The sequence below is a fragment of the Pagrus pagrus genome (genome assembly GCF_965226575.1).
Source record: "Pagrus pagrus genome assembly, chromosome: 1".
In the NCBI taxonomy this organism is placed as follows: domain Eukaryota; kingdom Metazoa; phylum Chordata; class Actinopteri; order Spariformes; family Sparidae; genus Pagrus; species Pagrus pagrus.
The window spans coordinates 33,273,353-33,298,296 of NC_140185.1; the positions used below are offsets into that span (position 1 = coordinate 33,273,353).

At 43.5% G+C, this 24,944-nt stretch overlaps 1 protein-coding gene across 7 annotated transcripts in view; it reads left to right on the forward strand.

The window, feature by feature from the left end:
• chd9 (chromodomain helicase DNA binding protein 9) overlaps positions 1–24,944 on the forward strand; it is a 70,575-nt gene that overhangs the window by 7,634 nt on the left and 37,997 nt on the right. For 4 of the 7 annotated variants that reach the window (XM_084362696.1, XM_084362697.1, XM_084362698.1 and 1 more), the window contains exon 3: positions 18,529–18,938. In XM_084362696.1, coding sequence (XP_084218822.1) covers positions 18,529–18,938 — 410 coding nt within the window. Of the gene's footprint in view, positions 1–5,188; positions 5,238–13,925; positions 16,257–18,528; positions 18,939–24,944 lie in introns of those variants that run through there. The other 3 variants (XM_084362700.1, XM_084362701.1, XM_084362702.1) reach the window with 3 other exon arrangements.

Genomic DNA, 24,944 nt, shown 5'->3' on the forward strand with positions numbered 1-24,944 from the left:
CTGTTTCGTCTCACTATGGACTGATTAGGGAATTGGGAGGATGAAGATTGATAAGTTAAAATGAATTGAAGAAATTGGATATTACATTTGAATAGACTGCTTTACTAGTAGAGAACATTTCTTTGCTGACATTAAGAGGATTGATGTGTTCTTGATAGTGAAGCATGGCACAAAATCTAGCCAGTCATGTAATGTTTAACTAACTATCCCAGTTTTGCCTACTAGGAAACCTGCAATCAGTGGTGGAGAGGCAGTACCTAGGGGCCATTTGAAAGCCTTCTGAAAATGATAATGGTCTGTCCAGATCTGCCCAGTGCGCTGACAGCAGGTCAGGCCTGATTAGGCTAAGAGTGGCAGGAGTGTCTTCAGGACTTAGCTGTAAGCATACTTAGGGCTATATCAAGATGTGGGTCAGGGCAAGCCAGAGGCACTTGCACACTGCCCCGCTGGAGTGTGGGGGAGGTTGCACGCTGTTGTGGTTGCTGCCACAGTTTCTGTGTGTGTGTGTGTGTGTGTGTGTGTGTGTGTGTGTGTGTGTGTGTGTGCGTGTGCACATGTGAGAGAGCAGGCGGGAAGAAAAGAGCGTGGTGGAGGAGAGTGGTTAGCACTTGAGAGGGGGAGGGGGGTTGGGAGATGGAGAGAGCAGTAGCTCATGGAAAAAAAAGGAGAGCCTAGGAAAGAAAGGGAGGCAAAGAGACAGAGAGGAAGAGCATGAGAGGCAGACGAGAAGCGGAGGGGGAGGTTGAGAGAATGCATTAGCTGGCTGTAACAGGCTTCAGGCGGTTCCTGGACCTCAGTTGGCTAGTAACTTAGCAGCATCCACACTGCCTCCTGGCCCACAAGTGACACATGACCAGCAGCAAAAGCAACAGACGTTTCATGTGCACACGTGGAAAAGGACATGTGAATTTCAACACATCCATGTGTTTCATTTTGAAAATATTTGTTAGATTGACTAACATATAAAAATATTTGGTTGTGGGCAGCAGAAACAGATTTTTCATAAGAGCACTTGTGTTTTTAATGGCCCACATACTGACAAGGATGTTTTTCAAATCATTAAAATTTTACTGTAACCATTTGAGTGACTCATTTAAATCACTCTAATCAGTGTCCTCTTACTGGCAGTGGACCCATTATGTCTCACCACTACTGAAACCAAACCTATGCCCATGAGCCAAAACACCACCTGTGTTGAGTACTGCGTTGACTATCCCCCAACAGGCAGCAGGTGACAACGGAACTGGTTGTCTGCCTGACCAGAGCTCATCCGCACAGACCATTTGGCCATCTGCAAAGGTCCTTGATTGAAATGGGGCCATGAACCACAGCCATTTGAACGAGCCTCTCCCTGTCTGTGTCAACACCCAGCCCTGTGTTGATGCTTACAGGCTGACTGTGCTGTTCATGTGCACTGATGTGTGAAGAGCCTGCTGATGGTGTGTTTGCTGAACAGGCAAGGCATCAGGGGATAGCTGTCCACTCTTCTCTCCCCCGCAGTGAATGTGGCTAATTAGGACTTCCAATGGTGGTAACGGTCAGCTATGATGAACGCCCACGGTTCACGATTGAACAGTTGTCTCAGGTTGCCATATTCAAAGCATCAATTTAGTAAAAAAAATAATGTCCTACGCCCTTACACAATAAATCAAAATTCAAACAAACATACGCGTGAACTCTAACCTCTATGAATCATTTTCAGCAGCATTTATGGACTGCTAGGGGCTTTCACTGAAGAGTTAGCTCAAACCCCCTACGAGACCCTTCTGAGCTGGATGCCAGTTTGTAATGTTTACGTGTATCCGTGTGAGTCAGAAGACACATTTTGAGATGTCAGTGCATCTTAAAATGGCAGCAAAGGAAGTGTGAGATGGAACTTGTGAGGATTGTAATAGACCATTGTGGGCATTGTTGCCAATCAATAAGTTGGACTCCATTGTGGCAGTACTGGACTTAACAGCAAGGGTCTCGATTTATCTGTTTACTGATAGTCTAACAGTCTAATTCAATATTGATAAGATCTGTATAGTAAATGGTTTCTTGTGGTTGATTTTCAATTGGAGATTTTCTTTTTCTTTTTTTCTTTTCTCGATCACGCGTGTTACGTCTTGATTTGAATTTGATAGAGCTATATATGGGTGCAAATAAGCCCCAAAGGAAAAGGGGGGGGGGGGAGAAAGATAGTGTTAAAAACTACAGTGAAAGACAGCTGCCTGTTTCTCTCACTCGCTTTCAAAACAAAACTCATCACTAGCCAGTTTAAGATCTTTTAGCACATGTGGCAGTGGTGCTCATATCGCTTTTGTCTACAGGGGCCGCCAGAAACAACCAAAAAATGAAAGATTCTTTCAGCAGCTTTTGGTCTGATTTTTTAATTTTAGGAAACTTTACTTACTTACATTGTAGTATTGACACCATCACTTAAACATTAATCCCTCTATAATTCCACATATTGTGGTGTATAAATGACCAATGGGTTCAAAAAGTTTTGGAATCAGTCCAGTAGATCATCCTAGCCAGCAGTTGCATCACGGACTGCAATGGCTGCAATATAATCCTTGTCGGCAACTTCGACCATCAAAGTAAGTCCACAAGAAATAAGTTACTGTTTGAAAACATCCCTGCAGAGACAGATCTGTTTTATAATAGAGTAAAATCCTTTTTGTTAAACCAGAAACAGCCACTATATCACGCTTGCTAGATCCACTGACCTCCACTTACAGAATCAGTAATTTTATCATTGTAAAACACACTTCATTCATAAAACCAGACTCACCAAAACCGTCTTGGTTTATCTTTCCACCGTACTCATAATCACCAACTCTAGTTTGGTTGTAATAAACCCTTAATTCACAGAGTTTGATGCAACAAAGTGAATGATCATTCTTCACAAATGTATAAAAACAAAGCAAAAGTTAAGATCAGGGTTTAAAGTTGTCACGATCCCAGAATTCTGAACTTTGACACAATACTCCTCCTCGGCATACAAAATAGGATCATTTATAATGTTTTTTTTCTTATAAACAACCTGCACACATGAACTGAACACATACCAACACATTTGTCAAATGTTAATATCTGTGTAGCCTTATAGCATTGGTAATTTCAAGACCATCAAATGTATGATTAATGAACATTTAGATATTGATACCCTTTGAAAACCTTGGTGTATATGATGGAAAAGGGGCATTAGAATTAGTGAGGGGCTGCTAAATTTGGGCTCGACACCCCTTGCTGGCTTTTTCCACTGGCTGGCTACTCCTTGTGGAAAGCCCTGTTTTAAGTCCTCCCACACCCCACGACTGTTTGCTGACGTTGCGCCTCCATCTAGTTGCCTTTCCAGCAGATTTCATCATACCAGTGGTCAAGCAACCCCATGTCAGACTGTGATTACTCCCCTTTTATGGTATGTTTAAAATCTCACTCTGGTAGCATAGCATTTTCCAGCTCTGCTGCTAATACAGTCCTGTAGTGACCTGTAGTTTCCCCTGTACACACACCTACCCCTTTGGCTGTTTTCTAGTTTACACTGCATGCCTGTAGCCAGCTGCAGCAATTTGATGTACTGGGTGCGAAAACAGCGTGCTTGGTACTGTGTTGTACCGACATAATTCGGTTTGTACCCTTAAAAGTAATGAGTTCGGTACACAACCCTACTTCCTACTATATTTTTGAAGATTGACATATTGTGTATTGGTGATTTGATGCTGCAGAATAATTAATATCAAAACATGGACTCGACCTGGAAAATAAATAACTGTTGCAACAGCAGGGAGTGAAATTGGCACCTGTCAAATACAAGGTAAATGTTTGTTATGGCAGGTATTTGCAGGTCACATGCAGGTCACAGGTTTTTTTTTTTTTTTTAATACTGAAAAACATTCATTTTAAAAAAGTTGTTGTTAAGAATAGTTTGGGATTAATGTTACACGATATATTCTTCATTTCTGTTGAGAGAAACCACCGACGAGTGTTCATAATTCAGTTTTCAGAAGTGGGAGATAAAAAATATTGAGCGGTAGTTAGAAATGTGACCTGCCACAGTGACACCTGGGGAAAAATCCTAGTATTAGACCCTACTCGTCTGTTTCTCTATGTTCTTATTTAGCCTCAGGAGTTTCCTTTTGTGATATCACAACAGCCTTCATCTGCTCTGGTAAATTAGTCATTTGCCAGCTTTCTTGACATGACGCATGTATTCCATATGATTATTTTTTGCAATTCTTTGCCATGGTGCTACATTCAGTTTGTTATTTTTGTCAGACCCGAGGCCTCAAATATAAGGGTGCAAAAGACTCCCTTGTTGAATAGAATAGAAACGGAGATGGAAGTGCGCGCTGATGGATACTGATGACCTGGCCTACTGTAGCCACCACAGGCCCCCCGGCAGTGACACTGAGCAGGTGCCTCCTCCCTGCCTGCCTGCCTGCCTGCCTTGCGTTGCTGGTTTAGATTTATTATCTGACCGGGTATCGCAGCTCAATCCTCTATACCCTTTCCTTGGCCTCAGAGCCGTGTCGCGAGTAAGCAACTTAGGGTATGTGTGTGCGCGAAGCAGGGTTGGCGCGTGTATGCAGCTTTGTTGCTTCCTGACCTCTCTTCTGAGGTTTATATAACTCCTAGCCAACCAGCCGTCCAGACTGGGCAGGCAATGCCATAATCAGCCCTGAAACTTGACACCATGCATCACCCCAGCCCTCTCCCCACCACCCGCATGCAGCACACACACGCGCATTTTGCACACTCACACACACCCCTGGGAAACCTGCTGCTTCAGTGGCCACATGGTAATAGGCTGTCTCATTCACACACGTTCTCCGATCACCTCCCCCAACATCCATACACAGCCCACCCTCTCCCTCTCCCTCTCTCTCTCTCTCTCTCTCACCCTCTCTCTCTCTCGCTCTCTCGCCCCCTCCCTCTCTCTCTCTCTCTCTCTCTCTCCCTCCGGCTCGCTCGCTCTGTCAAGTGTTCTGAGTGTTTGCATCCGGCCCCATCAGCCTGTCTGTTTGGAGGCCTGCCAGATAAAGGCGGGGGCGGGGGAGTAGCTAAGGGTCAGAGGTAAACAGGAAGTCAGGTGGTCCTTGCCGTTGGCGGAAGGGGAGGGCTCGGGAGAGGGAGGAGGCGGGGGAGGAGCCGCGAGAGAAGAGGGAGGAGGGAGTTGTACTTGGACTGAGTGTGTCAGGAACATGTGGGAACGCTGCCAGCCCAAAGTGCACAGTAGGTCTGAATTTAAAGTATGCTCTTTTTATTCCGCTTTTCCGTCCTTCCTTTTCTCTCTAGCCTCTTTCTCCAGGGATTAAATGGCTTTGAATATTTCTCAGTTGTGATGGGTGGCTGAATGTTTGCTCAGCGGTCAAATGTGGAGGGGTTTTTTTTGTGTGTGTGTGTGTGTGTGTGTGTGTGTGTATATGTGACTGGAATGCAGTTTTTGGTCGTGACGTGAGGCAAAGCTCCTTGAACTCGTGTTAACCTTTGACTGGTGGAGAGGGGAAGGAAAGCTGGGTGGCTAGACAGTGGCACAGTGTCACAGTGTCCCTGGGCATAGAAAGACTGAAGACAGCATGAAAACTACTTGTAAATTAGCCTTAGTGTAGGGTGCAAATGAGGAAATTAGAGAAGGCATGAAGAGGTTATGACCCTTTTGTCCTTGTGTTTACAGCTGACACAATGATTGTCGTCTTGCGGTCTGAGGGAGGGATTGTCTGAGAAAAATCTTGGAATAAAACCTCTAAATATTAAGTAAAGATTGAATAAAGCCAGCTAGTGTAAAGCAAGTGAAAATTACAGGCTCTTTCCTTCTTTTTCACTCCACACATGGTATTTCTTTACCACAGTTTGACTTTGACAGAACTTTATGGTGGTCACATTGTCCCAGAGAGACGGCGGTTGGCTCATTACTGGTTACTGATTTGTGAGTTCAGCAAACAGGTTCGTGTCAGTAGGAAGTCATTAGCTAGTTGCTATGGACGCCTGTGTTGTAAGTTGAGTGTCGTGCTTGTGTTTTACACTTCATATCTGTTGACCGGGCACTTGACTCACTCAGTTCTCCGTTAACTTTTTGAAGAAGAAAGTTCACCGTCTAAACTGGTGTGTCATTAATCCGTCATCCTTTTACTGGAAAGTGATTCGGGTTTTAAAAACAACTGGTTGTAAAAGGTTCAAAGCACCTGGTCAAAAATGTCCTTGTCATACGTTTCTTGGAATTGCATTTTAAAAAGATATGTTTCAGTTTAGCCACTTGGCACATATTTGTTTTTTAAATCTTGATAGTTCATGAAAAGATTCCCACACAGAAGTCATTCTTGACCATCTTGGTGTTTCTGTTATTTTGGTTTGATGGGGTAAATTGTGTCTAGACACCTTAACAAAGACCAGTGCATTTCCTGTTACCATGATGTAGGTTTGTTTTTTTTAAGATTGCAAGCGCCTATCTCTCTCTCTTACGATTGATAAAAATGAAAGATTTGGATCATTGTTCCTTCAGTGAGAGAGTACACACTCTTCAGATTTGTAATGTTTGTCATCCGTTTTTTTAATTATCTTTTAAGTGCCTTAAATTAAATGTGAGGAGCTGCCAGTGAAAATAAAACACATTAACTGAAAATGTGACATCTTACTCTATCATATCTCAGTTTAGTTAATCTTGATTTAATCAAATCAACTTTGAATTCAAGTCTGAGTTGAAAAAGTATTAGTATTTATCAACTCATTTAAAAGAAATAGATATACACTTCTAAAAGCTTAATTGTGGGCTTAGTGAAGCAGAACAGTTAAGATAAAATTTATTATTATCAATGGTAGTGTCTCCAAAAGTGCAGCTGCAGTCTGAGGAAAAGCCATAATGATAAAACATCTGTTTAAATATAAAAGAAAAGTTCCTTCAGTGCCATCCTTCTGTCTTCATCCATTGACTTCTTCCATTCATTGACATGAACAGCATTCACTTCTCTTTGTTTTTCATTTTCTTTGTCATCACTTGCTGCCACTCTGTCCTGCTCTGTCTCACAGCCCGGCAGTCACTCTGATGGTCACGACGATTGTCGTACTGAGCGGAGTTGAATTATGAATATTGGCGGTCGCAATTGGACGAAACGCAGCAACTGACAATGACAATGAAACAATCCAGTTCATCTCTGACGGCTCGTTCTCTCAAATCAAACAGCTGTAGACTACAGTATCTATATCTGATTATTTGGTGGACACCAGCACAGTTATAATTGACAATAATCTGACAGAACAGACTTATTTGCTTTGATCGTTCATAAAGACGAATGGTAAACCTGCCTTTTTTTTAGTTTTATCCCTGCAACATGTTTGTTCAGAGTTGTACAACACAATCCCCTTTGCACACACTTTATGGCACACGTGTACTGTGTGTGTGCACTGCTATCTTAGCTCCGCTCCGTGGTGTTTAGGGATATATGTTTTCACATCTTGGTATGATTTATTCATCTACTTGTTCCCATATTTTTTTGTAAATAAGCACGCACCACATTCTGAACAGTAAACTACGCCTGTTTTTCTTCTAAAGATTATACTACAGTGAATGGTGGTAGAGGTGATCCTGTTCATGTTTATGTTGTGTGCCTGGCTTCTACGTTTCCAGCAGAGCCTCTCCACAGACACCTGCCTCACACTGAGCAGCAGGAGGTGGAAATCAGAGCAGGGGGGGAGAAAAAAAAATCCTTACTTCATCATATACTGAAGGCTGCAGGTTGACTACGCACCGGTCTGTCTCGCTTGTGTGCAGACGTACGCAGTTGCCTCTGTGTGTGTTCCTTTTTTACGCAGGCTTTGGCCTTGCTCTCACTTTGCACCGCTTCAATAATGAAGGAGTTGTAAAGGTCTGGCAGTAAGCCCCCTTGCTGAATTCCCCTCTACCTCATCCCTCCGCTCTCTTTCCTCCCCTCGCTCTCTGTCTGGCTCTCTCTTTCACATCCTAAGGGACCTCCTCTCAGCTCCGCTCTTCAGTTTGCACCGATGTTCCCATTAATGAATGGCATCATCCGGCTTGCTTGTTTTGCACGGTTCAGCTTCACTTTACTGACTGGTGTCTGACCCGCTGTGCCATCGCTGATGCAGAGAGCACTGCGTCATTACTCAGAACAACCACAGTTAAATAAAAAAAAAACAGCCTTATAGAAGGAAGGTGCAAGGATTTTGTTTTCCTGACAGCGAATATGAAGTGCACAAAAATCCTTGAGCTGTTCAGTATGCAAAACACTCAACTCCTCTGGGGTAGATGAATCATACAGCATCTGCAAAAATTGTCACTTCTTTTGGAGGCCACCTGTGCTGCTTCAAGTCCATGTTACTGGGATATGATTCTCATTTCAGTGGAACAATTAATATGGTTTTGATAAGTTATCATTTCATTTAGATTTTCCCCATATGTAGTTTAAAGCATAGTTCTGGTTTATTACAGCATTGATCCTCCTTTTTGCATCAGTTCGGCTGTTGTTTCTATAATTGCTTTAGTCTCAGCAAAGGAACTGACATCTGAGAATCAGGTTTTATTAAAAAGCAAACTTCCATCACAGCTTATGGTTCAACTTTTGACCCACTGTACGTGCTGTATTTTTGTGCTCAGTTCTCAGTTCAGTTGCCGTCACCCTGAGGCTACTACTGCTGCTGCGGTCACTTTTGTTTCACCTCCAAATTAGGTGGTTTGGATGATATGACTAAACTGCTGGCTTCTTTAGAATTATTTTTGTGGGTTATTTTAGCCTTAAGTGGACAGAAATGTTCGTAGAGAGACGAGATCAAACGCAGCAAAGTGCCCTGGGTTGGAAGGGCTATCATAATATCTGATTTCACTACATGATTATCATGGCCAAACAAATTCACGATAGAGACGAAGAAAATGCTTCTTCTTTAATTTTGTTTACTATGTGCTTTGTGTCTTTTTTTGGCAAATAAATTACCAAAATACAAGTTCAGAGTTACTGAGTGCACAAACACTCAGTTACTAGACAAAAGGCAACCACATGAACTCATTTGATTGTTCACACCATAATATCATTTTTTTATTATTAACATTATATCAGTATTTAAATTTTTAATATCACGGTTATCGTGAATCTGGCAATATCGTGACACCCCCTAGATGCAATCGAACCAGGACTGTTCCTGAGGATTTGGCCTCAACACACACGGTGCCCCAACTGTTAGCTTTTTAAAAAACAGTTTGATCATCTGACCACTCATGAGTGTTGCCCTGTTAGACTTTCTTGTCGCTGTATTTCCACTTTTCAGCAAATCCCTTGGTTACTACAGTATTTCCATTTGCTAATAAGAAACCAACACTCAACCAAAATAAAATCCAAATTGAAACATGAGAATTTTTTCCCTAAAGGTTTGCAAGATCTTTTCCAGAAGGCCCAGACAGCACTTCCTCACTCATCTCTGTGTTATTGAGGTGCAAAGACAGGGCAGTCAGTTTGTGATAGCTACAGTACAAAGGATGGCTTACCGCTACCTTGACTACCTCTAAACAAATCCACATGTACTAATATGTCATTCAGCAGGTAAAGACCTGCATTTCTAATGGTGGACTGTGTTTGAATAGGAAAAAAAGCCACACTGCTGCTCTGTAAAAATGTGAGAGTCAGCTGCTAATTATGAAGGGTATCCCTCTGTGGATGGATGGCCTCTTGCTTTCACTTTGGCTCATGCTCCACTAGCGCTTGCACACAGTGCGAGCCCTTAAAATATCATCTTAAATCGTGCTGAGCGACTGCCCTCTGAGCCGACGCTTAAAGATGCAAGAAGGCCAGATGCCCTAGTTAGAATCACTGCTGGCGTTCCTCAGTCACTGGGCCTGACTGACACAGAGCCAGGCTTAGGCTATACTCTGTATTCTGCAAAAGAGTCAAACCCAAGTCACAGCTGTTTTGTGCAGGGGTTAGTGAGAAAGCAAGCACCATGAGGAAGCCGAGACACAAGGAGGAGGAGGACAGAATAATATCACAACTTGTCATAAACTGTTGTGGACTGTTTCTTACTTTGACAACTTCCTTTTTGTATTTTTGTTCATGTCAGTCAAATGCATAATAACATTCTGGTATTATCACTCGACTGATCAGACGGCTCACTCGCATAAAGGTGATGGCAGACGTCTTCTCCCTTTAACATGCGCTCCTGCTCTCTCTCCTCACAGTCACCCCCTGGTGTTCAATAATGTCCTAGCCACATGACTGGATACAATGTGCTGTACTTGTTACACTTCACATGGATCTGTCTGTGCTCATGAACGTCTTTGTCAGCAATAGGAATGGCTGTCTGTGCTGAACTTGATGAAATAAGGCAGTCAATTAGCTGAATAGTGAGCAAATAGGCTGTCTTTATTAATGCCTGTTGGATTGGAGTTGTTTGGGAGTGTCGCAGTGGTGGGACACGTCCCTGACATGCATGCATGCTCACACACACACACACGCTCGAACACTAGCAGTGTTTTATCTTCTGAGGTCAATGCGGTCAGAGTTGAACATGCTTACTTCTTGTTTTTCATTTTGTGCTGCATGGTTAACCCAGAGGATGCAGCAGCGTCTGTGGCTGTGTAATAATGTATGTTTTGAGCTAACAGTAAGTTGAAAGAGGAATATTGTTCCTATATAACCAATAGTCACTATGAGGAGCTGCATCATAGATACAATTTTATTTTTAGTAGCTGTTAGATGGCCTAAATTATCTGATTTTCTAATTAGCCTGCGCAGGATTGAAATCGGAAGATTAAATTGTCTAGTTTGAAATTAAAGTATCAAAGTAATTTGAACTGTAGCCCAGAAAACTACATCACAGTAAAACTGATGCGTGCTCCCTGGTCAGTTGGAAAGTTTGTGGGAAGGTGAATGAGGTACAATCTCACCTTCCTCAAGACTGCTGACCAGGCGCCTTTGAGCATGGCACCAGGACAGTTAACCCTCAGGCAACCACTAATAGAGGATGGTGGGGAGCACCCATGTGCACAGGTTTTTTCGCTGTTTGAATATAAAGCCAGACATTGCACGCACATCTGAAGCTAAATGTACACAATAAATAGGTCACATTTGAATAATTCTGTTGTTTTCTCACAATGCTATTAGTGCCGCAACAATTACTGACAACTATTTTCACAATTAAGTCAATCAAAGGTCAAAGACTCTTCATTTAATATCATAAATGACGAATAAAGGCAGTAAATCCTCACATTAAAGAAGCTGGAACCAACAAACCTTTGACCTTTTGCTTGAAAAATGACAAACTATTAACAGTTATCAAAACAGTTGGTGATTGCGTTTCGTGTTGTGTGCTCGTGCTCTCCTGTTTTCCTCTGTGCAGTTCTTCTATCGGGCTCGGTGAGGCCGTTTGGTCACAGAAGAGCCGGCCCGACTGAGGTTCTAATGCTTTGTTAGACTTTCAGCAGCTTCTCTAGAGGGCACCACGCTTGGCCCAGCCTAGCGCTGCTCTTGGCCCCGAATAAAGGATCATTAATGCATGGTGCTGTATTTAATTGGTTGAGGAAGCGTTGCTGTGCATCGTGTCTCCTTTCATTTATCAACCCTGCCATTCCCCTCCCACCTTTGTTCGGTTTCAGGCTGGCCTGTAGCTGTAGGCCTAATTAGTGGGGTATAATCTTTTTATTTTTTTTTTTCTTCTTCTTCTTTTCACACCTTGATTTAACACTGCTATCTATGTTTCATTAACAAAGCCATAGGTATGAGATCTGGTGTTAGTGAGGAGGTAGCCGTGATGTTTTTGTTTCTGTGAGAAATCCTAAAGGCCAAGGCTATTCTTAGTGAACGGCACTGAGAAGTGTTTTCAAGGTGTGAAAAGTAAAGGGAAAGTTCAACCAGATTCGGAGGTGAAGGTGATGTGTTTATCTGGCCCTGATTTTTTTATTTTTTTTATTTATGTCATCTATGTTGTTTGGTGGTAGATTTTAAGGAGAGGGCGGCATTTTGGCATGAAGATTGATGAAAACGGCTCCCAGAATGCAGCCTTTTATTTGCAGTCTTACAGATGAGAAAAAAATGACTTTGCTAATCAGCTGTTAATTTGTGAGTGCTATGTTCCCTTGCAGCCGGCTCTCACTACAAAATCAGTTCTGGACCTGTGGGGAAACACTCATCGCTGGTCTGATGGACATTCACACGTTTTGAATGAGAGAATCCAATAGTGCTGCATTATTACGTCGGCAACGGCTGTTTTTGTGCACCCATTATTGATCCCCCCCAGAGGAAATGGAGTTTTCTAGGAACTGATAGTCGATACATTTTTAGTTTAATGACAGATAATCGACAAATAATCGATTGGTGAACATTTTTGATATCAATTATGAGGATTGTTATGCATCGCTTTCATATCATAGTTAGAAAAATCATCATTATGAAAACAAACAGTGTTTTACCTCTTAATTGAGGAAGTTTAAAACTCACATGTGCATTGCCTAAAGCAGTGGCTGTGCATGCGAGATCATAAGGTCGTTCTGTCATTCGTCGCACCACGGATAATGTTTCCGTTCACACCGGGTGACACTTTATCCCAGTTGGCTACGGTTTGTAATCTCTGTGTATGAGTGTAGCAGCTAGCTGGTAGACTCCGAAGCACCGGTGGGTGCTAGCCATCTATTCAGCCGGCGCTAGCTCTCATTTCCCTAATGGTGAGTTAGTGGAGACTCTCACGGTGGTGCAGGCAAGAAATGAGAGTAGTGGCACACTAATACAGTCCCTTTGATGAGGAAGTAATGGAGTGTTCAGAGACAGACACCTGTGCCTCTACAGCCAGCCTCCCTCTCTCTCTCTCTCTCTCTCTCTCTCCCTCCCTCCACACACACACACACACACACACACACACACACACACACACACTACCTTTCAACAGCTCCGCTACTCCCCTCCCCTTCCTCTCTACTCCCCTCCCCTCCTCTTCCTCCTCCCTCCCTCTTCTGTCCTTAAAGGAAACCACTCCCCCCTCGCACAGAGCTGCCAGGCTTGTTTGCATATTAACCGTTTCATCGCCAAGGAGCCGTGGCTTCGTGCCATGTGACCGTTGAAGCATTTGTATGTTGTTGAGCCTTTTTCCTCTTTCTTTTCTTTTCTTTTGCTCTCGTTTTGACACACAGACAAACCTTTTCCAGTGAAGAAAACTGTTGTATCGTCACTAACAACCATATATGGTGACTGAGTCTTTCTGTGTGTTAATAAGGGTGTTATTCAGGCTCTCTGAATGTCACACCTTGTCTGTTTTACCCATCAAATACTGTCTGCTGTTGCAGTGATTTGATTATTTGGATTTTAGATGGCAGCTGCTGCAAGATGTTTCTTTGAACAGCGTATTCTTCCACTTTTACAGTGAAAAGGCCCTTCCATGTTGTTTTATTATGTACACATATTGCCGATGCAGTAATGAAGGACACTGTTTGGTTTTCAATTTTTACTGTTTGTGTTGGTTTATGTAGAAAGAGCCAAGGGCCGACATGAGTTTTAACACCCACTGCACTGTTGATGTGTGTGTGTGCAGTCAAAGCTCACCCCCAGGCTCTGTTCCCCAGTGGGCATTATCTGACAGTGGATTTGTTTAGCTTGGGGAGGACACTGTTGCTCAGCTCTCGGTAAGCATGTGGTCTACTTTTAAAGTCCAAACTCCAAGGCCTGGCCCTGGCAGGTTGGATCTCATGTCTGCTCCTGCACACATTTTTGGACAGGACGGCCATTGTTACGCACACATTGGAAAGCCGTCTCCATGTAGAAGATATAACGCTGTAAAATGTAAAACTACACACACCACAGAGATAAAAATGAGAGACCTGTCGTCCCACTTATCTTAAAAAGCTCTGCCTTTGCTACTTTACACGCACATGTATTCACACATACACAGTTTGAATGAGGCTGTCCACACCATGCCAGTTGGTCAGTTGCATACAACTTTATTGAGGTTATCTGTACAACATGCTATGTAAAGCCATATTGTGTTGTAGCCTACACGCACACACACCCACATATTTCACACCATACTTGAAAAAACTCACAGTAAGTAGTCTCCGAGGGATCAGAATGGAACGATATGATAAATTATACAAACGTTATACAAAATAACATTTTATTGGTCTCAAAACATTTAAAAGTCACAGAGAAACACACAGAGAACATTTAATATTTACCAAAATCAGAGCATTCCTTGGGGACATTTGCTTTTTAGGACATTGTGAAGGATTCTGGGTGATGTCTCACTGTGTGTTGTGTTGTATTTAGCTATCTCTTTAAGTTAACAGCCTGTTGTCAGCTCCACCTGTCAGGAGACATGTATTGACATAATGTGTTTTGTGTAAATATTCTGAATCAGATGTGATCCCAAACTCATCCCAAATCCGCTCATGTATGCCGTCGTGTGCAGCTGCATGAGAGGTGAACAGGGTGTTGGCAAGGAAAGAAGCCCGTTCAGCACATTTTGCACAGTAAATAAAGATTTCAGAGCTGATTGGATATCTGTCAGTAACTCGGACCAGTAGTGCTGTGCACTGTACCTGGCTTCAGGCCAGCCCTGTGTCTCTGCATAATTCCCCGATACCATGTGCCAGCCGGTGCACATGGCCCCTGCATCATGCTGTCAGGAGTCCCCCGTCCCCCTGAAAGGCCAGCTCGTTCCTCACAAGATCTCTTCTGGTGCGCAGGAAGAGCTGCGTGTGTTGGACACAGCCCAGTTTCCCCTCTCGGAATTTTTTTTTTTTCCAAGAGTCATCGCGGGGTGACGAGGCCTTGACCTCTCAAGTGCTCGAAGTCTTCCGCCCCCCCGCCACTGGAGACTTCTGGATGTTTCCGTCTGGTACGAGGGAGTAGGAAGTCTGCTTTTACGCCGCTGTAGTCATGTCGTTAGCGTCTGTAATGTTTGTGTACTGTTTGAGTCAGGGAAAAAACATTTTCATCCTGTGGGAAATTCTGAATGCGTTTGATAATGTGTATGATGCCGTTCCATAAATAACACGACACGTCATCGGCAGTAACCTACATGGGGGGGACGAAAAAAGCTCTGATGTTGACAGCCTGTGGTGTGGGCGCAATCCAGTACTTTGGGGGTTAAGTTGTGAAAGTTAATGTAATAACTGCTAGCACCATCTGCTGGCCTACTTCCTTACAAAGAGAGAGAGAGTGAGTGAGTGAGTGAGAGAGAGCGAGTGAGTGAGTGAGTGAGCGAGCGAGGGAGAGAGAGAGAGAGAAAAACGAGTCTGGGTTTTAACGACATCTCTAATATTCATGCTGATGCATTTTGCTGCTTTGTGCTTTCATTTTCCGCCGCTCTGCCTGCCAGAGTCTCGAGCTCGCCACACACGCCCCAGCCAGGGAGAGGGGAGGGCAGCGAGGGAGAAACGAGGAAAAAGACAAGTGTGGGGGGAAGAGGAGGAAAAAAAACAACCGGCCAAACAAGCGAGCAAGCGACCGCAAAAAGCCTTTTTTTTTTTTGTGTGTGTAATAAAAAGGAGTAACCTACCTTTTATCCTGGCCGGTGAAGAAGACGAGGAGAGAGGCGCGAGAGAGGGGGGAAAACGGCAGAGCGGAAAGAGCAAGAAAGAACGAGAAATAAGAGGAAAAAAGGCTCAGAGAGGTACAGGCACGCGAAAGGCAGGCGGAAAGAGGAATCAATGAGAGGGGAGGAGAGGGGAGGCAGGGGAAGGCAACTCTGACACACACACACACGCACGGGGAGAGAGAGAGAGTGAGAGGGAGACTTTGGCGAAGCCGGACGACGGCGAAGAGGCACGCAGCAGCAGAATGAGAGCTTCCTGGACTGCCACGCACCTCCTCTACCGCCCACAGCGCTGCTCCCTCATCACCCTGTGAAGAGACAAACGAGGGTGAGGGAGCGAGCGCGCGAGAGAGAGAGAGAGAGAGGGAGAGAGAGAGAGAGAGCTCCCATGCGCTCCTCTTGAGCCCTGCCCGCTGGGGGAGGAGGAGACGAACAGGCTCCAGCGCTCTTCGCACTGCCTGAGGAGAGGAGCTGACCGGGGAGGAGGAGGGGAGGCAAAACGAGGAAGCGAGGGAGGGGAGGGGGGGAACGCACGGCTCTAGGAAGAGTGAGAGAAAAACGACTGTTGAGAGGGAAAAAGAAGTGTGTTTGTAAGAGAAAGCGTGAGCGAGCGGCGGAGGGAGAGAGAAAAAACCCGGCGAAAGGGCAAGGCTTTTGTTAGCCGGTTGGAGAGGGGGAGGAAAGAGGAAGAGAAAAAAAAAAACAAAAAAAAAAAAAACACCATGTCTACAGTGAAGAGGCCAAGAGGAAGGGTAAGTGAGCTGCTCTGAGAGCTGGGAGGAGGGACGAGGGGGAGGAGGAGGGGCCCGGCAGGAACTGAACAACCTCCTCTGCTACTGGCTCATGCTGCACTGCCGCCATCTTGAACTCATTGCTGCTTTATTTTCCTCCCCTCCATACTCATTTGCTTTGCTGTGCTAGACCTTATCAAGGCACGCTGGGGTTTTTTTTAACAGTGTTTCTGTTCCCCGCCCCCCACTGCCTGCTCATTCCATACATCGCTTTCCTCCAGCCTCCTTTTCTTTGAATTCCTCACTCACTCACAGGCTGCTGTAGTTTCTGTACTGTACATGGTGTGTGTGTGTGTGTGTGTGTGTGTGTGTGTATGTGTGTGTCCTCCAAGTGTTGAACCTGTCAGTCAGCAGAGAGCTCACTACATGTGGAAATGTGGGGGTGAGAGCGAAGGGGGGAAAAAAGCAAGGCCGGCCCGATTGGAAGCTTTACTCTACCTTTTCATGGGCTGTAACGGTCCTCAGCGTTTTTGTGGGACTACGTGCTGTTAGAGAGATTGAAATCACTGCAGTGCTGGCAGGCTGTAATTTCAGTTATTTATAGATGTATTACACAGCTGCAGCGCTCTCAGTTTTGGTGCATTTTATCTTTCCTCACCCCCTCTCTCCCTCTCTCTGATAGAAGCCTGTTTTCATATTTTTTTTCGTCTTCCTCTCGCTGCTTCTTTCATGTTCTTCCGCTCTCAAGCATTACTTTCAAACCCTCCCCCCTCTCTCTCTCTCTTTTTTGTTTTTTTCTACCATTTACTTGAATGAGAACATTCCAGCATGATCCAGTAAATTTCTTCCTAATAGCCTCAGCGGCGTTGCACACGTGAAAATCATAATGCAGCTCTTGTGTGTGTGTGTGTGTGTGTGTGTGCGTGTTTTCCCCCCTTCCTTTCCAAATGAATTGCTGGTTATTCAACTCCCTCCCTCCCCCCCCACACACACACTTTGTTTGGCGAGGTTCAAGCTAATTCTCTTTATTTAGCCACCAGTGAGGAGAAAGAAAAAAAAAAAAAAAAAAAAGCAAACCGCGCCTGGGCCGTATAGGCATACGCAACACATTTTTAGATCGGGTCATCCATTTATGGGTTCCCTCTCCGCCGGACTCCAGGCCCACCACAAGGAGCTCGTGAAGGCATAACCACCGTCACGCCATCTATTATTCACGTATCATCATGTATCAGCCAGGCTGGATTATTTATGTCTGCGAGGCTCACTGTAACCTGCTTCATTGACTCGAGTGTTTACCCTACCTTTGCATATCTTACACCATCTAAAAGATTTTTTAGTTGTATCAGGGCTGAGAGAGTTTTCATGTCACATAATTTCCCACCACCGGATCTAAATGAATTCCTGGGGGGAAACACCGGCCTTTCTCGTGCTGAAGGTCCGCCGGTAGAGTTGCACAGGAGGCTGAGAGTGGAAGTGAGCATCACGCATAGTGAGACAGGTCCTCCCCCCACCCCCACCATCGGAGACGGGGACAGCAACGAGCTCCGCTGTGCGAGAGGTTCACACAGCCTCCAGGAGGGTTGTGTTTTTCTGAATGAGTGATAGTTGCAGTGGTCACATCGCAGCATCGGAGCATGTTGTAATGTCATAAAGGGGTTGTAGTGGCTTACACAATTTCTCTGTTTCATGTTTGATTATCGCATTCGCTGTCTGCTTATTGTACAGTGAAATGGCATCTCGGTGTGCTGGCACCATTTTCCGTGAAAGGAAACCAAGGTTTGAGTGTGTTACTCACCTGTTAGCTGAGCTGTGTGACTCTACAATAATCTCCTTTTATAAACAACCCTGTCTTTTATATTTCTTTTTATTCTAGTTGTATGTTACAGAACGTGTGGGCAGATGATTTGAACTGTACAGAAAGGGCCAACCTTAGAGCTTGAATGCAAGGAAAGCTAGAAAATTGCTGATTTTGTCTATGGTATTTTCTATGTGTGGAGAAATGCATAATGATTTGGTGTTTGAAGACTTGTATGTAGCATCTTATCGGCTGCACATCGTGCTTAAATGAGTTCAGTCTGAACTTTTTTCAGCCTCAGTCACTCACCTCTGCTTTTAAGGTCAAGTGTCAACCCTATAGGTCCGTGTCTCACTGGGTCTTTCTATAGCACATATACCCCAGCATCTGTTTTTGGGTTTGTGTCATCTGAAATAGATGACATCATGTCTGTAATATTTATGAGATATTTGCCTCGAAGATGAAATACTAATTACCGTTTTCTTTCTCTTTCCTCAGCCTCGAAAGAACGCTAATGGTCCCGGTAGCCAGGTACGGGTCCTCAGTCCCCCAATGAAGAGCAGCTCATCGTCCTCCTCCTCTTCCTCATCGTCTTCATCGTCATCCAGCTCCTCATCGGAGAAGAGAACGCCACGGAGGACGCACCATCAGATGGAGGCAAATATACAGGACAAGCAGGAGAAGGCCAACAGGATAATATCAGAGGCTATTGCTAAAGCCCGACAGCGTGGAGAGAAGAACATCCCCAGAGTTATGAGCCCTGAGAGCTTCCCCAGCTCCTCCTCGCAGCACAAGAGCCACCGCGACCGCGAGCACAAAGGAAATGGCAAGGCACGGCTCAAAGAGAAGGCTTGTAGGAAGGCCTGCATCGTACCCTCCTCCAAGCCTAAGCAGAAGGCCAAGATTGGGTATGTAGTCGCAGCCGTTAATACTGCTCTGTAAACCACTGACATGATCCAGGTCCCACCCTAACCCAAAGCAGTATAGTATACTCTTTAACAGAACCCAAGCCTAAACCGCTGCAACATTTAATGAGCCCAAGGAACAAGTGACACGTGCCACTACAGTTAACTTCATGTCATTGCACTACCATACCCAAGGAGATTTATGCATATTCTACCAGAGACAGGGCTGCCGTAAACATATTACACAAGAAATCCATCAAAATGTTTATTTTATTGCATTTTAATCATTAGTTTGGCACTAATAATGACAAATGAACATCACAGAACGAGCAGATGGACGCAAAATTCAACTATTCAATTTACAGTGATATTCATATCAGTGTGAACGGAGAAAAACGGTTGATTTATTTTCTGAGTACCAAATAATCAGCATCATTTCACTAGTATTTTTTGACACGGCACATTTCGCCTTCTGTAAGGACGAAGCAAATACTGCTTGTCCTCATCCATTTCTACAGTTACTCTGTAACATTTATCAGTTTGCCCTGGTTATGCAAAGTACTGGCAGAACCAGATATGCATATGTGGCCATATTCACACAATGGTTTGTTTCACTTACTCTGATTGAGGAGAAAAACTAACACATTGAACATAAGCTGATCAGCCTGAGGGCTTGTGAAAGTGAAAGGTGTTTTGTTTTTTACATAATATGGCGAGATGTTGCTGCTTTTTTTTTTTTTTTTTTTACGAGCCCACATTTGCCGCTGCAAATCGAATCGTATCTTGCACATCATCTCTCTCCACGTGATCTATTGATAGCACTATAAATAAAATCTGTCTCGCAAAGAGCTCAAGTTGGAGACTATTGGGTCTGAGCTGAGAATCAATGCTCCATGACTTGGTAATTAAAACAGTGTTGTTTTGCTCCTATCAAACAAGGCATACATTTCAGTACGTTTGGGTTGATAACTAACACCTCAGTCCTGTGCTGTTACTGCATATCTCACTGTTAAACATGCTTGTGCACTGGTTGATTTTTTTGCTGGTACATTGTTCCACTCGCGTACATTTTGTGCCTGCCGTTGCCAAGATGGAAGCTCAAAGTTCAACAGAATTTACTGCACACCATAACAATAAAGCAGGCTCAGTCATCAGCATAGACATGGGAGGAGCAAACAAAGGCTGCATTTACATGTGAGACAGTGCTGCCGAGTATATTCAGGCAAGTAGTGCTGATGTATAGATACCGCGGTCCGCCTCCCCATCCCCCTGTTAAACTGCTATAAGCAGTGTGTGTAGCTATAAGCCACACCCAACACAAGCTATCGAAATATCAGCTGGTGCAGACGGAGGACTGAGGCAGGAAGCTGAGGAAAAAGGGGGAATGTTGAGATTCACTAATGTCAGATTGTGCTGCTGTAAAAACAAAACACGTTTTTGGTTTTATGCATGATTGAGAAGGCCTGTGTGTGTTTTTTTTATTTTTTTTTTAGACTTCGCGTGAGAGTGACTGACAACGGTCAACAATAATATCTGGCTGGCAGCTGTGTTGATTAATAACTAGATGAGCTCGGCAGAGGGAGAAAAGCTGTAGGAGATAATGGATTTTGCTTGCGGTTTGTGTGTGTGATAATGAGGAAGTTGTGGCAGTGCTGATATTTGGGAGAATAGTGAGATGATGGAGCGAATCAGTCATTGTGATACAGTCCCCCAGTAGCTTCCCAGCTGGAGTCGGATGTACTCGCTCGGTAATGCGGACGGCAACTCAGGACTCTTAGCTGTTTTGGTTAACTAAAAGATTGTTGATCCGGTGGCATCGCTGAACACGCTCAGTTTTGATCATTGAATAAAAGCTCAGTTTGATGGTGCAATTTTCACTTTGAGATAAAACACCCGTGAGATCAGGAAGCTTAACTCTACCTTGGTTAGTCAGCGCACACTCAGATCTTTTTCCTTCATCAACCACTTTGCGGTCGTGGAGACGCAGCTGATTAAACCATCAGCATTTAATGAAATGCAAAGACCTGTGCAAAGACTTGTTAGTCTTGAAGGGGCAGTATATAATGGGTCTGTATTGGCATGGCCATTCAAATGTGTTACCGATCACGCTGATCCTTGTTGTTACAAGTTAATGAGCTGTGTAACCCATTTTTATTTAGTGTAACCATACTTGGCCTACATGCAGAAAAAGCATCAGATTAAGACTGCTTGGATCACAGCCGCTTATGGAGCCTGAATCATCTCACTCAACCTTTTTGGGGGCATTCATTACATCATGCATTCCAGCCATTTTGAAACGTCATTCAGTCCGGTCAGATGACGGGCTGGCACAGTCTTACAGACATTTTTATAAAGGCCATGACCTTTTTATGCTTGTTTGATAGCTTTGTTCCTGTTTCCTTTTTCCTCAACCATTCATAGTTACGTTTTTCAGCTCCACCCAATGCTTTCTTTCTATAAAGTTGGTGTAAATGCCACAATGCTGCATTTTATTGACCTATTTAAATCTAAAGAGGCATTTGAACTTGCAGCACATCGTGTGGTTTATGTGCTTTTAGTGTATTGATCTACGTGCATATTCATAATTGTAGATATATTTAAAATGATGTTAAATAAACACTTTTAATTCTGAGTTTTTATTCTAAACACAGTTGTAAAGCACAGCTCTCTCCACACAGTGTAACATTCAGAGTTATACAGTACACAGAAGAGTGTACTGTGTCACCGACGATAAAACAATTTAAAAAAGGTTATTAATGATAATGGAAAAAATGAGAAAAGCAAAGAGTAAATAAATGAAATTAAAGAGATGGCTGCCTGTAACCCATGTCAATGAACCAGCTGGTGTATCTAAACCGGGTCTGGGAAACTATTAGTGAAGATTTTGATATTCAGAATTCTTAATTTTTCAGTTTCTGGTGTGGTTGAAGTCATTTAAGATCATAATTTAAAGGGAATTTAAAATAGGTCTTGCATGTAGTAATATTGGTGAATTGCAATCCCTAATTTTGCCACGGTTACTAATATTTCAAGATCATAGGAATATGCAATACAGAAAAGAGGGACCAGCCGGAGTTGTGAGTTGAATTTGACAAAATTAATCGGGACTAATCTGAATGTGACCCTGTAGCTTGTGATGCTGCGTCTTAATCTTCACTGCTTACGTTTGTGTGATGGAGAATCTGTCCGCAGTCCTTGTGGATGCGGTCGTAGCCATCACCAGTTTAGCGTCGTGGTGCCTACTCTGTGTCCCTCTTCTTGTGTTTTACTTGAGAAAAAGAAGTTCAGATGTACAGGCCCTTAGTGCAAATGTGGCAATGATATATAGCTCTGTCTGTATATGTGAAAAAAGGCTCGTGGGAGTGTGAATATTTCATCCAAGGTGTGAAGATTCATATCTGGCAAAAGCTCATGCTAATGGAGCTTCCACTTTTGTACTAATTAGAAATGGCACAATAAAGAAGAGACAATGTGGAGCAGAGTTTTCCAAAGAGCTGAACTCAATTATGAAGCTTTAGGCCTCAGTAACCAACAAGAATGTGACTCTTGATTGACCATGTTAAACAAAATAGTCCACTTCCTTTTTATTGTAAATTATCAGTTTAAAATAAAAAAGATAACAAACCTACATGTGTTTTGTTCCTTACAGGACAGTTTCACTGAGACGGGCAGGTCCAGGCCTTGAATCATGAGTCAGAGCATGATCAGTCTCAGGCTCTTGACACTGTAATGTAAACATAAGGACTAAAACATAAATACAACCATATTGGCTCGAACACCAGATGACCTGATTAAACTCCCTCCTCTTCAACACTTCCCTCTGGACGTATTTATGGTGCAAAGAATAAATCTTAAATAAAACTAAAAGTAGATGTTTAAGAAGAGTAAATGCATTAAAAAACAAATAACTCTGTGAGACTTTAGGGCACGCACACTGTATGCTATGGCATCTTACTCTGGCGGTGGCTGCATGTGGACACAAGACAGACAGGAAGAAGCTCGCTAGCCCAGAGGAACAAACAGTCAAGCCGTAACATAACACTGACTTGGTTGTATAGTTATAACAGGTATAACAAGGAACAGTGCTGCTCGGCACCCTCCGGTGCAAAGGGAGCATCTGCTGCTGTGTCCATAAAGATTTGAGCCAATGTACATTCGGTACGCACGTTGATATCAGAACGTTATCGGGAAATACAGGCTTTAAAATGGAAATATCAGCATCGGCCGGAAATAAACACGTCTGCCGATATGATACGCCTGTAATATGATGCTTAAATTAAGCAAATGCGATGCAAACTGTGACTAAGTAAGTCTCTTATTTTGCCCAGTGAATGTGTACGTTTTTAATAAAGCATTATATGTCCTCATCTGGCAGTGGGCAATCATGACAAGAGAAGGCATTATAATATTCTAATTCCACTACAAGAGGGACTTGATGTTTTTGCATATATTGGCATCGGCATCAGCCAAATTAATTAGGAAAGAATCGGCACAACAGATAAAAAAAAAAAACAAAACAAAAAATCCGAAATTATGCTCTCTGATGTACATACATAAACTCTACTTTGGACTGCACCACCATGTTTTCCTTACCTGTCGAGGCCCTCTACCCATTAACTTCAGTACTGACTGTATTGGCCCCAAACCAGAAAACTGGTGTGTTCCCTCGTCTGCACACAGCACATGCTGTCGGACTGTGTGTCTGTACAGCTTTCAGTGATAGCTGCTCTGTCGCTAATGTGGAGTGATGGAGACAGCCCATGTACATGATGACAAGAAGCTCCGGGGGAGAGATTCATACCGCTGGAGAGTCCTGTTCATATGCATGCACCACCCAGGATCTCCCCATAAAATATTAATGAATCTCGGCTGCAGAGGTACTAACCTTCCGCTGAAGTCATTACTCGAGCCTCCGCTCTGTCGAGGGTGTGCGCAGGCCTGCGTTCAGAAAGCATCGAGGTTGTGTGTGTCTGCGTGTCCAGTGTATGCTCACTCTTCCATTGCATCTGACCCTCCTTTTAAGCAGGGAATGGGGCCTGAGATAAGACTATTATACTAATTGCCTGTGTACTTAAGGGTCTGTTTCTCTGAGACCACTGCGCTGTCGTTACTACCTGGGTTTCTACTCGAATCATCAGTTCCAATTTAATTGCTAGTACGCGCCTTCTGGATTACTTTGCTAGTTTACTCTGCCAGCCGCTTAGCAATCGTGTTACGGGGGTCGTATATCATCATATGGAAAATCTGTCCGACTGATGAGCGACATGAATGAAAGCAGCTGATTTGAAATATGGACGAACCAGCCGCTGTGACAGGTGGACGAGCAACAAGACACATATACGAGAAAGTCAGTCCTGTTGGTTATTTAAGTGGTTTAATATCACAACCACATAAGTCCCAAAAGAGTTAATGTTGTACATTAAAGTCAGGAAATTGTACAAACTGCTTTAAATGTAAAATTAGGTTGATAACATTCTTCATCATTAAAATGACTTTATTCTATAACTGAATCTTCATCAAAGCTTAAACCGTAAGATCCAATAGCCCTTCAACAGGAAAGCTCTTGCGCATTGCTGCCAGAAGGGGAAACAACCCTGGGGATTAGCTCAACATCTGTTAAGAAAATAATGCAGGTGTCTCTCCTGCAACTTGTAATTCGCTCATTGACGGCATTTTGTTTTTAAAAGTGGCTAATGTAACTACATATATTCCATTGTCATAAAGGATGGATAAGGATAAGGATGGTACCCGGTGGATTATGGTGTTGCGGGTTTCAAAGCTTTTTTTGAGCTCTGGACTGAACCACAGGCCCTTTTTTTTTTGCCTTGACAGAGCAGGAAAAGCACAGGTGTTGCTAATAACGTTAATGGCGGCTCCAATCTATGCCATCTTAAGATTAAGAGTTTTTTTCATGTCCCATTTTACTCCCAACATTTGAAAATTTAAGGGCCTCTTCATCATATTAAGCATGTATCATAAAGGGGTATTAGAAAATGTCACCTGAGTTAC